The following is a 13140-nucleotide window of genomic DNA, read 5'->3' on the forward strand; positions in this document are numbered from 1 at the left end:
ACTATTGTTTTTTCATTCACTCATGCAACAAACGAACTCGTACATTGTATTCATGTTTTTGTGAAATAGGGCACTCCAAAAAGCTTTGTTGAATATCTATCCTTACTAACACTACAAAACATCTTATCATATTCGTATGCAAGCAACTTTCTAGCCATATCAAAACTGCCAAAGGCGAAAATATATATAACAATCAAGCCGAAGTTGGTCTATAGTTTAAATTCTCGCTGGAAAATCCGCTACTTGACTTAATACATATTGGCTCTCACATCTTTTGGCAAACAGAACAAGAAAGCATTTTCTGCAACCCTGTTTCGGACATCGCCATTTCAATGCGTTTACCTGGATTAGGAGATGAGGCAAGCTTAAGGTCCTGATTACTTGGATGCTACATTTTTGGTTTTCTTGTTTCCTCTCGTCTTTGCACTACTCTTTTCAGGTCCCTCTGCCTCTTCCGCCTTCTGCTCTGCCTCTAGAATGGCCAACTGCAGTTTGTCCCCCATAGGAGGTCATGTCAAACATTGATCAATTTTGGTATATATCAGCATATAACAGAATATATGTTTAATTTTCAAGCGTACCTCATCAAGGATAGGTTTGAGCTCCTTGAACCGACATTCAGCAAGATCAAAACCATCCTTACGCAGCTCCTACAGTGACAAGACAACAACACTAGAGCTCACATAGATATATAAATCAATTTACACAAAGGTGATTGCATAAGAAATTACATGGATATGAACATAAACATGAAGAGAACATAAGTAATCTGTAAAGCCTGTCAATTCAACATATTCTCAAGGTGAGCCACCATATTGCCTTTTCATTCTTGGCAGCATATTTGGTCCCTTTCATGTATAATCTCCTCCAGTTGATCTCCTATGCTCTCTAAATTCTTATTCAGTTATCAACATCTGTCTATCTCTTTCCACGTAATCACCATTTCACTATCACAATCTCCAGCAACCCAACTCATAAAGGGTTATCTACCTGTGTCATTCCACTCGATCATATATAAAAGTAAAACAATGCCACCTATCTGATCCTTCCTTCTCCATTTCAGAGATGATACATAGGTAACTTGACTATGTTGAATTTGAATTTGCTCCCGCTTTAATATATTTCAAATGAAGCTCTATGCAATTTAAAATGAAAGTAGCCATCTCATATAAAGTATTTTTTCCTGTAAATTAATTTGGACAACTACTCCTTTTCCATTCAAACACCTTCGAGAGTAGTTCTATTACGAGGAAAAAGGATCAAATGTGTTCAGCATATTCCCCAAATAATTAAGATAAGTAAAACTGACCTTTCCCGTATGCTGTGTGTGTTCATATGCTGCCATTTGCCAGTACATATTTGTTCTTTTGTAGAAATCCTTCAGAGACTCCCCCGGCTTCACAAATAAAAAGGGGCAATAAATTTGGGAGTGGAGAAAAATATCCAAGATAAATGTAGTGTACAAATCAATAACTAGCTCAACCAGAATCAGATTTAGATGAATAGAGTACCACTGGTGTTCTTTGAGCATCAGAGAGACCAAGACTGGCTCTGATTTGCTCAATTCTGGCTCGTTTCTCCTTCCTTCTCAGTGTTTTCCCTTCACCTCTGATTATGGCAACAGCATCTCCAGTTTCAAGTGATGTTGATGCACCATTCCTAGCCTTTAAATAGATGATATTACAACACATTATATTTCCAACCAATTATTTGGCAAAATGACATAGGATATTTGATGAAAATCTAGCCTGCCTGCTTAATGCATTTAATTAAGAAAGATACCTCAGCATCATCTTCTTCATCAGTCTCCTCGTCACTATCATCACCACTCTCACATTCTTCATTTTCACTGTCATCTTCATCTTCATCCTCATCATCTTCATTATCTGATGCTTCAACCCACTCAGACTCAGATGCCTGATGGAAAATCTAAAGATAAGTCCATGGTACATGGAAAAAGTAAACACAAGTCTGCAATATGATAGCATTTTCACTATCTTTTACAAGTTCAAGTGATGATTTTACTTCCAATCTATGTTGCTCGGACTCTTCAAAAATGTCGATGGGTGTGTGTCAGGTTCTCCAAAAGCAGTGTATTTTCGGAGAATCCGACACGGGTGCAGCAACATTTTTGGAGAGTCCGACAAACATAGCTTTCAATTAAAACAATTTGGAAAAGATCACATCAAATGGTCGGCAATAGAATTAGCTGCACAAGGGCTTTTGGCATCAACCAAATAGTTCATTGGTTTTGGCAGTGAAAACTAGGAGCAGGGAGATGGAGGCAAGATAGACTCATGAATTAGATAAGCTAAACAGAAAGACAGTAAACAACAACAGAAAAATACTAACTAACCGGGATAATGCATTTCCATTCATCAAGTTTACTGAGATTAAGAACATATAAGTCATCAAGAGTAAGTTCTTGATCTCTAATTTCCATCATCCCACCATAGATATATAAGGTATCTTTTGCCACAGCCATGCAAGAATTGATACGCCCACAGGGCTTTACTACCTGAAAGATGAACAAACATCATAGGGCGACAAGCAAATGAAAATACACGATTGAGATATCATGTTATTCAGTAGAACTGACATCTGCTGAAGCTGAATGTTGCACGGCTGAAGATTTAGAGCTAGCCTCAGATCTAGAAGCTTCATTGCCATCGTCAATAGTCACATTCCTTTTCATGTTCAAAGACATTTTTTTGATATTGCTTTTTGTGCTGGTATCTTCTTCGGAATCGAGGTCCTCCTCTTCATCGCCTGCATCAACTTCCATTGGACTTGTCTTACTATCAAGATCCATGCTGTCAGCTTGCTCATCTAAAACTTGTTTTTGCTGCAAGCAGATCCAACAAAACACTCTTTTTATCAATCAAATTCCATTTCTAGAGATAGAATAACATATATGCTTTAGAATACACAAAGAGAAAAGAGAAACACAGTTTGTTCAGAAAGGCAAAGATGAGAATGCCTCTAAAGGGGAGAATTTTCATATTTGCATTGCTAGATGGCAGCTCGAGGCCTGCTTGCTCTATTGAACCTCAAATTCAGGAGCTCAAGTGTAATGACCCTCCTAGTCATTTTTGTGTTTTGCCTTCTGTGTATCGTTTAGAGCGTTCCTGTAACGACCCCAAGTCATTTATGACTTGCTGGGACTGACAGTTCAGTCACCTGGTCGTTCGTTTGGTTATTGTGCGAGTTTTAGTGTTTTTGGAGCTTATGAACCTTGAACAATCATTTTCGATTAAAAGTTCAAGAAGATGACATCGGAATCCAATTCTGATGATTCCATCAGCTCTGAAAGGGTCATTTTAGGTCATTTTAGGCTAGTAGCATGGTCAACATGACTCGAGGTTTTCAGTGTGAGCCGATGCGATTAGGCGTTTTAACTTTAAGTTTAAGCCTAAGTTTGACTTTGGTCAACATTCTGAGTAAACGCGCTCGGACGAGAAATCTGTCAGCGCGGTTAGCTCCAGAATGTCAAGTTTGATCTAGATTGACCTTTCTTTTGTGTCTCGAGGTTTTCGATATTTTTCGGAGCTCTTTTGTGGTTTTTTACTTAAATTGGCATTTGGGTGTGGGACCCACTTTTTGTCAAGATGACCTCGTATGAAAATTTTGACTGTGTCATTGAGTCTGGAATATCGAATTTGGTATGGTTGCATATCTCGTTTGCGTGCACGGGATTCCGAACAAGATCGGAGCACCCGTCGGAGTTTTTAGTTTTTGGAAAGTTATTGCAGAAAATCCGCTCTAAATGCAGAAATAACAGCAACATTTTCCAAACCTTAAACCCTCATAACTCTCTCATCTTTCATCCGAATTAGGCAATTCGAAGTGCAGGAGCTTTGTATTTTTGGTGGCTTCGCTGTAGAGTGTTCGAAAGTTGTCGGGTGCGCGTAATTCGAGGTAAATTTTGCGATAAACCTGACTGTTGTACCCTTTTCGAGCTTTTGTTTTTGGCATCCTTGTTTTGGTCATATCTCACTCATTTTAGCTCGGTTTTGGGTGATTCGAAGTCCCACGTGTTGAAAATTGTCGTGGCTTCATCTTAGAGTGTTCAAGGAGTGCTGGGCACCATTAGATACTTGTAGATTTCGAGTTTAGACTACTGTAGGTTTTCTTTTAGTTGATTAAAGTGTGATTTTCTTGCTTGTTGGTTTTTGCTACGTTTTGACCCCCGAATTGTGTTCCATTTTGGAACACAAGTTTGGGGTGCTGTTTAGGGTGTCTTGACGGAGTCAAACTTGGACAGTTCGGTGCGGGTCCCACGATTCCCGTTTTGACTCCAAAATTGACCAGTCTCCGTTTGTTGTGATTTTGGTGTCTAAACGACCGTAATAACGTTGTGACTCTATTTTTGATAGCGGGGCAGCGTTTCGAGGCTATTCGAAAAGGGAAAGCTCCGGTAAAGTGATTTGGAGCGCGCGTGGTCAGCCTTAAGGTAACCTACGGCTTCCTTTCTTTTAGATTGAGCTTAATTGTATAAAAGCATGTCGATTAGAGTGAATTGGGGGTGGGTACCAGTTTCCTACCTTACTTTGATTAGATACCTCATGTTAGGATCGATTGGCCATATTCGAATGTAGTATCATGTTAACCGGTTTAGTAGAGTTGCATGCTTATGTGTTAAATGCTATTGTATGCTTGTATGCTATGTGTTGCATGCCTTGTTCATCCTTAACCGTAAGCATGATGTCCTTAGTCTAGGTTAGGCTAGCATTGCCTTAGACTTATGACCCGTGTGGCCTGGATAGCCTTAACTTTCTGCCGACGTCGTTTGGATGACTTAGCTCCTTGTAGACTGGAGTAGCAGACTTGAGTCTGATAGTTTAAACCTTAGATTAGGCGCTATCGCTGCTTGTTGTACTTATGTATCTTCTCCCTCTCATTCTCATTCTGCGGTTCTGACACATTCTCGAAGGTCCAGTGCATCACTAGAGGCGCGGGATTGAGATAGTATAGGCTTGGAGCCTTTCATGTGATTCTTAGGGTGGACGGTGATCCACGATGGTTGTTATTGGATTGGATCCTATTGGAGATACCATCACCCCCAGGGTCGTTCTTTCTAGCTGGGCTGGGAGCGTATTGCTGGCTGGGTAGACTCGGTGATATCGGCGATCTCCCCCGGGCCTCTCTTTCTAGCTGGGCTGGGAGTGTGCCGCTGGCTGGTTGTCCCCGGGTCGCTCTTTCTAGCTGGGCTGGGAGCTGACTGCATGGTAGGACGACTCGAGATATCTACCTCACTCACGGGTCTCTCTTTCTAGCTGGGCTGGGAGTGCACTGCTGGCTGGGTGGAGTCTAATGTATTATCTTAGTTACTTTGGGCAGGGAGCCCGATTTTCTTCTTTCTCAATAGACTTAGCTTTTCTGTGTACATGTCGGGCTTATGGGGGTCCGTTCAAGTTTTATTTGAACTTGCGCACGAGTATACCTTCTGGGCTTATGGGGGTCCAGTTAGGTTTAGTTTAGTTGTACTTAGTTTATTTCTGGTATGCTCGTGTGCTTTCTTTTCGTATCCGCTTTGACATCTCTGTGTCTAGATTCTATCCTTTCATATTGTTTTTACCCTTTTTGCTCAGTCGGCCTATGATGCCTACTGAGTACCTGTTGTGTTGGTACTCATGCTACGCTCTGCATCTATTTCGTGATGCAGGTTCCAGTACCAGTTATCAGCGGTGAGTAGTTCCAGCCTTCTTTTGCAATTGTGACTCGGAGACGAGGGCGAGCACTTGGCGTTTTGGGTTTGTTCTGCCTCCTTCTTTTGGTTTAGCTAGTCTTGTTGCTTTTGAGACACGCTTTGTTGTGGTCCACTTTTGGGACTTGTACTCTTTATTAGATAGCTCTGTACTAGTGACTTCCAGGTTCTGGGAGGGATTTCTGTATATATTTATTTTGGTTTGCTTCCGCCTTGTTGTCCTTGTTTAGTTTATTGTTTCCGCTAGTTTCTACCCTTACACTCATTGCTTGATGTTCTGGGTTTCAGGTTGGCTTACCTACTGGTAGGGTATAGTATGTGTCATCGTGATTCGAGAAATCAGGTCGTGACATCAAGCTTAGCTGCTGCATATGAGTTGTAAAAGGAAGAGATTTCAATGACAGTGACAGAGATGAAAAAGGATGAACACTTTGAATGGCAGAGGCAACCAGAGACGCACCTCAAGAAAAAAGGCATGAGTTTACACCTTTGGCTAACGAGAGAGAATAAAAAGGTGATAGTAGAGAGGTGGCTATGCTTAGGGATTTAGTAGTACTTAAGTTTGAATTAGGGAAATTTTTGGCAGGTTTGGTTTGGCTAGCAAGCCTAACATGTCAGGCATCTAAAAGTTCAGGCTCGAGCCAATTGCTAGTTAGCTCAGTCAAACTTGAAAGTGAAGAATCAGGCACAAGTGGCTTGCAAGCTAGCCCAGATAAGCTACACCCCAGTTCTCACAAAGGCCATCTCTGAGCAGGTAGAGCACATTCGACATGGGAAGATATTACTCAAGAGATTTGCAGATTGAGCAACAGCAGCAAAGATGGACCTCGTAGAACTAGAGCAAGTTGGCCTGTCCCAAAGCCCAACTTACCCAAGTATCATATAGCTTGCTTTCTTTACTAGGTTCAAATCTAGGTTGGACATAAAATAAGATGAGGAATTATGCAATATGATTTTTCAAAAATTACTCATGCAATATGATATGATCTAGTGCTTTTTAGAGACTCATTCAAACTTCACTTAAACCCTAAAGCTAGGTGCAGCACTGCTGGACACTTCCATGATTTCAGCGCAAGCACTAAGATGCCAACGCATGCCCCTCAATTATCCATCAATAAAATTGTGATTAAGTATCTGGTTGCTAAAAAAATGTTCACATACAACAGGCCAAGGCAAACTTATGTCCCATACAAGAACAGGCTGATTATTCATCATCTGCCATGCATATACCTTTGGACTTTGGGCTTCTTTTTGGCTCAGAAATCTTCATTTAAGATTGCAGAAGTTTCTAATCTAGGCTCTGTCCAAAAGTTGTTTGAATTGCAATTTCTATTAGCACTTCCGACTGTCCTCCCTAATTTCTATGGTGATCACGAAACCATTGGACCCAAAGAACAAAAGGAAATGAAATTTGTGGGAGGTGAACATTAATTTTATATTGTAATGGACGAAAAGGTTGCTCAGCACATGTATAACAATGCTTTAATAGGCAGCGCATGAGGAGTATGGTGACCCTGAGGCCTGAACTGTAGATTAAGCAGGCAGCAGAAAGCTAATAATGCTAGGACCTTAGGTTTTGTAGATTTCTCCTTCCGCAGCTCCAATGGATACCTGTTTGCAGAATAAATATTAGCCTCCAGAAGAAAATAGCATTGCACTTTACTGTCCAAGGTGGAAAGATGATGCAGAAAGAATGTGAAATATAGGCATGTCACATGTGCAACCTATGCAAGTAAAGCATTTTTTCAAAAAAAAAATACAAAGTAGTGGAATAGGCATTTACCAGCGATGAGTGTCTAATTGGAAGCCATAAAGTTCATTCAGAAACAAGCTCATCATAACATCACCTGGATAGAACATAGAGTCAGAAGTTTGTTTGCATTTCTTTGACATCTATATTGCATTATTTTAAAAGAGCAAATGAATGTAAAAAAGAAGCAGTCAAGGCTGCAAAATGTGCTTATACAAAGATAATCAACCTTCCATTTCCATATCCACGACACCTCCAAATAGTATAGCCCGCTTTTTATGAATGCACATAGAGAAGCCAGCACGAGCACCGGGAGGCATGCCACTTTTTTTAACCTTAACATGCAGCAAGAGAAATTTAATAAAAAGCCAAGTTCTGAAGATGGAAAAATTACTTACAATAATAGAACTCTTTCAACTCATCAGTAAAATAAATAAAGCAACAGTAACAAACATAAACTAAACTCAGATTTTCAGAGAATCTTTCAGCTGATGCTCTAGTTAGTAAAAGAAGCAAGGCATTATCCCACTCCCATCAATATTTTGATGGAGACATGAATGCAACGGCCATTTCATAGTGTTCTTCGTGTGCGCTACAACCATTGTTGTCATTTGGCTAGGGGAAGTAGATTTTGATGCAATACATGTCAATCTACGCTCGATACTGTAATAATCTTATGTGCTTTAATTCCATTTTCTGCCAATGATTGGAACTGAAGTGTGTTCTTAATATTTAGTTTTGCATATACTAGTCTAGAGAGGTGAGGGCATCTTTAGCATACTTACGTTTATTATTGTCAAATATAATTATGCAGTCAAATGGTTCAATCCCATCTACTACATAGAGAGCTACAGTAACAAATTTGAAGGGGGAGAGAGGTGGAAGTACACGACTTCTTTTTTTCCACCATCAGAGATGGTGAATACAAGGGAGAGGAGGAGAAAACAGTAAGATATAAACCTTGTTCCATTCCCACGTCTTAGGATCAAGGGACCACATGTCTGAGTGAACAATTCCCTTCTCTGAGCCACTTTTATCAGATGAAACTTCTTTGGAATAACCACCATATAGATATATCTGTAATTTGTAAAAGATGAACTTAGGAACCATTTATGTGATAACCACCAAAGAAGTATATAATATGAGAGACTAACTTTAGTACTGAAAAGCTTTCTATACAAAGCTAAGGAAAACAGATCATGTAATGCAAAAGATAAGTCATGCAACTAAAAGAACATAATCTTAAAACTGAATGAACATGTAACCAATTAATGAATTAAAGAAAAATAGAGAAGTCAATGGTAATTCCTAAGAAGAAGTTCAAAGATACATGAGATTTACCAGATTTATTTAATTACCTATTCTGGGCCAGGGGTGTAAACAGCTCCACCTCAGTGATATAGGGAAAGAAAGAAAGAAAGAAAGAAAAGAAAGAAAGAAAGGAACTAATCTGCTGAACAGGGAGGATGGCAAACTAAAAGAATAGAAATTGTGATTTCATTTCCCACCTGAAGCGCTCTCCTTGTCTAATAGAAGGAACCAAAAAGGAATAGAAGAGATAAAAAATCTCTTAAATGACTTGAGATGTACACAGATATTTTGATCAAATAAACCAAATGTTGGAAATAATAGAGTACCTTCTTTTTATTTATTTTGTAGCTTTTTGTGCCACATGCAAAAACAAGTAAGTCTGCCAACCTTCCTTTTTTCCTTACTTCTTCTTCAAATAACATATAGAAAGGTCAAAGAATAATATTTCAACATATTAATTACTCACTCTTGAGGATCTTATCTGATTCAATTCCGATGAGTTATGACAAGTAGACCAAAAATATCCTTAGGCTTCCTTTTTTTTTATTTTCTACAGTTTGGGCTGTATAGAAGTACCGGTTAACCACTAACACAGAAGAAAATAGTACAAACAACAAGAAATTTGAGGACTTAAATTTGAGTTACAGATAGCCAACGAACCTAATGGTGTGTTCTATAGTACCTACAACCTTGAATATCAGTAAGCAGTACTTGTTCAGAGCCTATATCTAAGTCTTATAGTAGGGGATGGGGGGGAGGTGGAAGCCTGGAGGTAGGAGCTCAACAGGTTGCAGCAGAATTTGAACAGTACTAAACCCCACTAGCTATTAATCATAGTGGCAGCATGTTATTCATTCATCCCAGACACCTCAATTAGTCAAACAAAGATGATAGGTAGGGCAATTTGTAGTGGAGCAAGAATTACTCCAGCTGGTCATTCACCTCATCTTGATAGACAAAAAACTGGAAACCACTTCGAGTGCTTGGCCACATGCATCCAGGTGTAGGTTTTATTTCTTGCCACTGCAGCGCGAATATCAAAGTGAACAGCAATTAGAACTTGTTAAACAAATAAACCAGAAAAAAATGCAGAAACGTCAGGTCCATTATATCATGTACTCACCTTATACTGATCAAGATCAAATACATGCAGATCATTGTAATACCTGCAATAAGTAGAGGTTTTGCAAATTTTAGAAATTAGACCAAAAGATCATTTTATGTCCAGACAACTAGGTTAGAGCCTCATTGAGGTGCATTTATTAGAATATCTATTATAATCAAAAGAGAATATTTGTTTATCGATCATTGATAGTTTCTCATATTAATTTCAGTAACTTGCAACTCTTTAACAAAGGCAAAAATAACCACCTGACTTCCCTAAGAGTGTCATAGAAGCCTCCAAAAACTATAATCTTGTGCTTGTACAAAATCTGCAATAAGCCAAGAATGAATCATCAGCACCTTTGCAAGGCCAAAAAAGGTTCAAAAAGAAACCAAAATCAAGTATTGCATCCAATGGATCTTCAAACAAAATCATGAGTCACTAATACATGTGTTGGAGTCCCATATCGGTGGGACAAGGGATATTTAGTCTCTCTATATGATATTGGGCAATCCTCTCCTCATGAGCTAGCATTTGGGGTTGAGTTAGGGCCAAGCCAAGGTCCATTTTTATCCTGGTATCAAAGTCAAGTCCATCCCAATTCATTGTTTCCGATGTTGTGCCCCCCGTTTTACAATTGTTTTATGCTGTTTGCTTGTGTAACACCTTCATCGTGACAGGTTGAAGTGCAAAAAGTAAATTGGGTAAACTGTTCATTTGTGCATCAACTCCCTTGAGTAGAATATTTCATAAGTTCAAACAGAATAAACAAACTGTGACATCCTCATATTTTCTTTTCACACTATATGAAAAATATGACATTGTAAGCAAGAAAGAGATGTTTATCACCACCGAAGGTTGTGGTCCAATGTTAGTACTCCTTCATCCTAAACTAGAGGTCCCAGGTTTGGGACTTGGGAATGGAGTCGCCTTTCATTGGGAGTGTTATACCCCCCAAAGTGGGACTTCCCGGAAAAAATCTGGAGAAGCCGGGCCCCAAAGTGGATGGCAAACACCGTATGGGACCCAAAAACAACTGTTTATCAAGAATTCAGTTACTTCAACGAAAGATGAACATACCATGCGATGACCTGAACGTGGACTAGGACACCCTTTATAATTTAGCTGCTCCCATTGGTTTGTTTTCAAGTCCAACACCCAAAAGTCCTGCAATACAAATTACAAAAGGATATACAATACATTATAAATATTGGGATCAAAGACAGAAGTGTGACATTCCAGGGATAAATAATACCTTGTAATGGTGGAATCGCTCCTGATTAGGGGATGTAAATTCACCACCTAATTACATAACAACAACTTATCACAATAACCACCGAGGAAGAGGAATATGATATGAACTCAAATGCATATATTAAGATGCACAAAGTTGTGTATGCTAAAAAGCATACTCATAATACAGACTTTGGATTGTTTACCAAAAATATAAAGATAATTTTTCCAAGCAACTGCTTGGTGTGCACTGCGAGGAGGTGGACTGTTGGGGCTTGAAATCAACTTCCACTCTTGCTTTTCCACGTCATACCGGTAGAGATCGCCATATACAAATGTCTGCATTTAGCCAATTCCATAAACTCATCAGTTCAAAAGTATAACACAGCACTAGTCCATCAAAACAGTCGTGGAAAAAGAGGAACTTAAAGCTAACCATTAATAAATTACTCCCTTCTCCCTGACCTAGTTGTCCCTTTTGGCTTCACGAGAGTCAAACAAAATAATATTCGAAAGGATTGTTTCTTTTATCACTTTAATATGAACAACCTGCAGTACACAGTACTTCTCATTTAATTTTGTAAAGGACTTAACTTTTTTTTTCCTTAATGAATTCTATACTCCATTACAGCTGCAAAAATCAGCTAAACCGACCCTTGAGATGCAAACGGGCAAAAAAAGGGACACATACAGAGTATCATTTAGACTTTTAGAGCACCACATTTTTATGAATAAGTGGTTCATAATCAAGATTATTGATCACTGCAAAGCTAGACAGAGAGTAAAAAGTTCCTTGAGCTTACGGCATGAAGTAGACAAAAACCCATGAAGAGAAAAACTGGAATATGTATTCCAAAGGAAACTCCCAATGAAAACTTATGAAATTATATAACTACATATCATAGAATAACTCTCATATTACTAATTTCCACATCTGTATTCTTGTGTTTTATTTTATAAAAAAAATATAGAAGAACTGGACACAAAATTACCAACACCTTACCTTGCTGCCATTGTAAAATTCACCACCATAGAGAACTAATTCCGTCTCCTTCAATGGATTAATGTTCAACTGCAAACACCATTCACCATTACGAAGTAGAGTTACATAAAATATCACTACTACACTAAATTCAGCATAAATAATATCAAAGTTTCAATCTTTTCTTTTACCGAACAATTGGATCGAGGAGAAGGTGCAGGGACATTCTCTTCAATGTGAATTTCCTTCTTCTTAGCTTCCTCTTTTTGTATGCTCAGCTGGTAATGTAATACAATTTTCAAATACACAGTGCAAGTTAAACTATATATTTAATTCATTTAATATGTTCGAATAAATTGCGATTCAAAACTCATAAACTAAAAATTATGACTCCGCCTATGCTCAACACAGTTGGATACCATACCAGTATAGCATCGATGTCGTCTTCAGGGGAGAGTTTCTTTGATTCTCTACGGGCTCTTTTTTCTTCTGCTTTAGCTGTTTTCTTCTCGGTTTTCTCTTTACCTTTCCCTGGTTTCTTTGTTTTTTTTCCCATTTTCTCACTTCTCTCCCGCTGCTGCTCTCTACTCCGGCGGCTAGCTCTTCGCAACCTTTGTCGAAATTATTGAGCGTTTTATTTATATAGTCTGCCCGGTTTTAAGAAAAAAAAAAAAAGGTTATTTATGAAATTAATAATAAATGGGTTGTTTATTTGTGATAAAATGGTTAAAAATGAATTAGTACTACTTTATTTCATCCTTTAAATAGTTAAATTGTTGCTTTGTTAGTATGACGTAACTAATATTTTTATATTTTATCTTTTAAAACAAAATGATGCATATATATTACATAACTTAATATGAGTATATTTAATAGTATCAAACTATCAATTAAATATGGCATCAGTTATGTAACAATATTTTTTTTAATGTGGCAACCAAATGATAGTGAGAATAAGTAGAAATAAGGTGGAATTGTAGGATGAACAATGTAATATGGTAAAACCTTATGATGGAAGTTCTAGCAACATTTTTTTCTAAAGTATGAAAAGT

At 38.3% G+C, this 13140-nt stretch overlaps 1 protein-coding gene across 1 annotated transcript; it reads right to left on the minus strand.

The window, feature by feature from the left end:
• LOC125859544 (uncharacterized) lies at positions 1-12725 on the minus strand. Its single transcript, XM_049539312.1, has 20 exons — positions 12513-12725; positions 12280-12366; positions 12110-12178; positions 11313-11445; positions 11129-11175; positions 10954-11040; positions 10140-10201; positions 9892-9934; positions 9711-9791; positions 8418-8534; positions 7687-7792; positions 7491-7554; positions 7276-7318; positions 2600-2845; positions 2357-2518; positions 1783-1917; positions 1512-1664; positions 1310-1396; positions 582-650; positions 1-485 (listed from the first exon to the last, which is right to left on the minus strand). The coding sequence occupies exons 1-20, from the start codon at positions 12642-12644 to the stop codon at positions 378-380; spliced, it is 2031 nt and encodes a 676-aa protein (XP_049395269.1). The 5' UTR covers positions 12645-12725; the 3' UTR covers positions 1-377.
• Between the last annotated feature and the right edge of the window lie 415 nt (positions 12726-13140).

The sequence above is a fragment of the Solanum stenotomum genome, chromosome 3 (genome assembly GCF_019186545.1).
Source record: "Solanum stenotomum isolate F172 chromosome 3, ASM1918654v1, whole genome shotgun sequence".
Lineage (NCBI taxonomy): Eukaryota > Viridiplantae > Streptophyta > Magnoliopsida > Solanales > Solanaceae > Solanum > Solanum stenotomum.

What these genes read in the sequence shown, in the direction of transcription:
- LOC125859544 (XM_049539312.1), bottom strand. Translation starts at nt 12,644, where the DNA reads ATGGGAAAAAAAACAAAGAAACCAGGGAAAGGTAAAGAGAAAACCGAG. An exon ending in CTCCTCGATCCAATTGTTCG is followed by an intron (nt 12,179 to 12,279) that starts GTAAAAGAAAAG and finishes TGGTGTTTGCAG; the next exon opens with TTGAACATTAATCCATTGAA. An exon ending in TCAAACCTATCCTTGATGAG is followed by an intron (nt 486 to 581) that starts GTACGCTTGAAA and finishes GACAAACTGCAG; the next exon opens with TTGGCCATTCTAGAGGCAGA.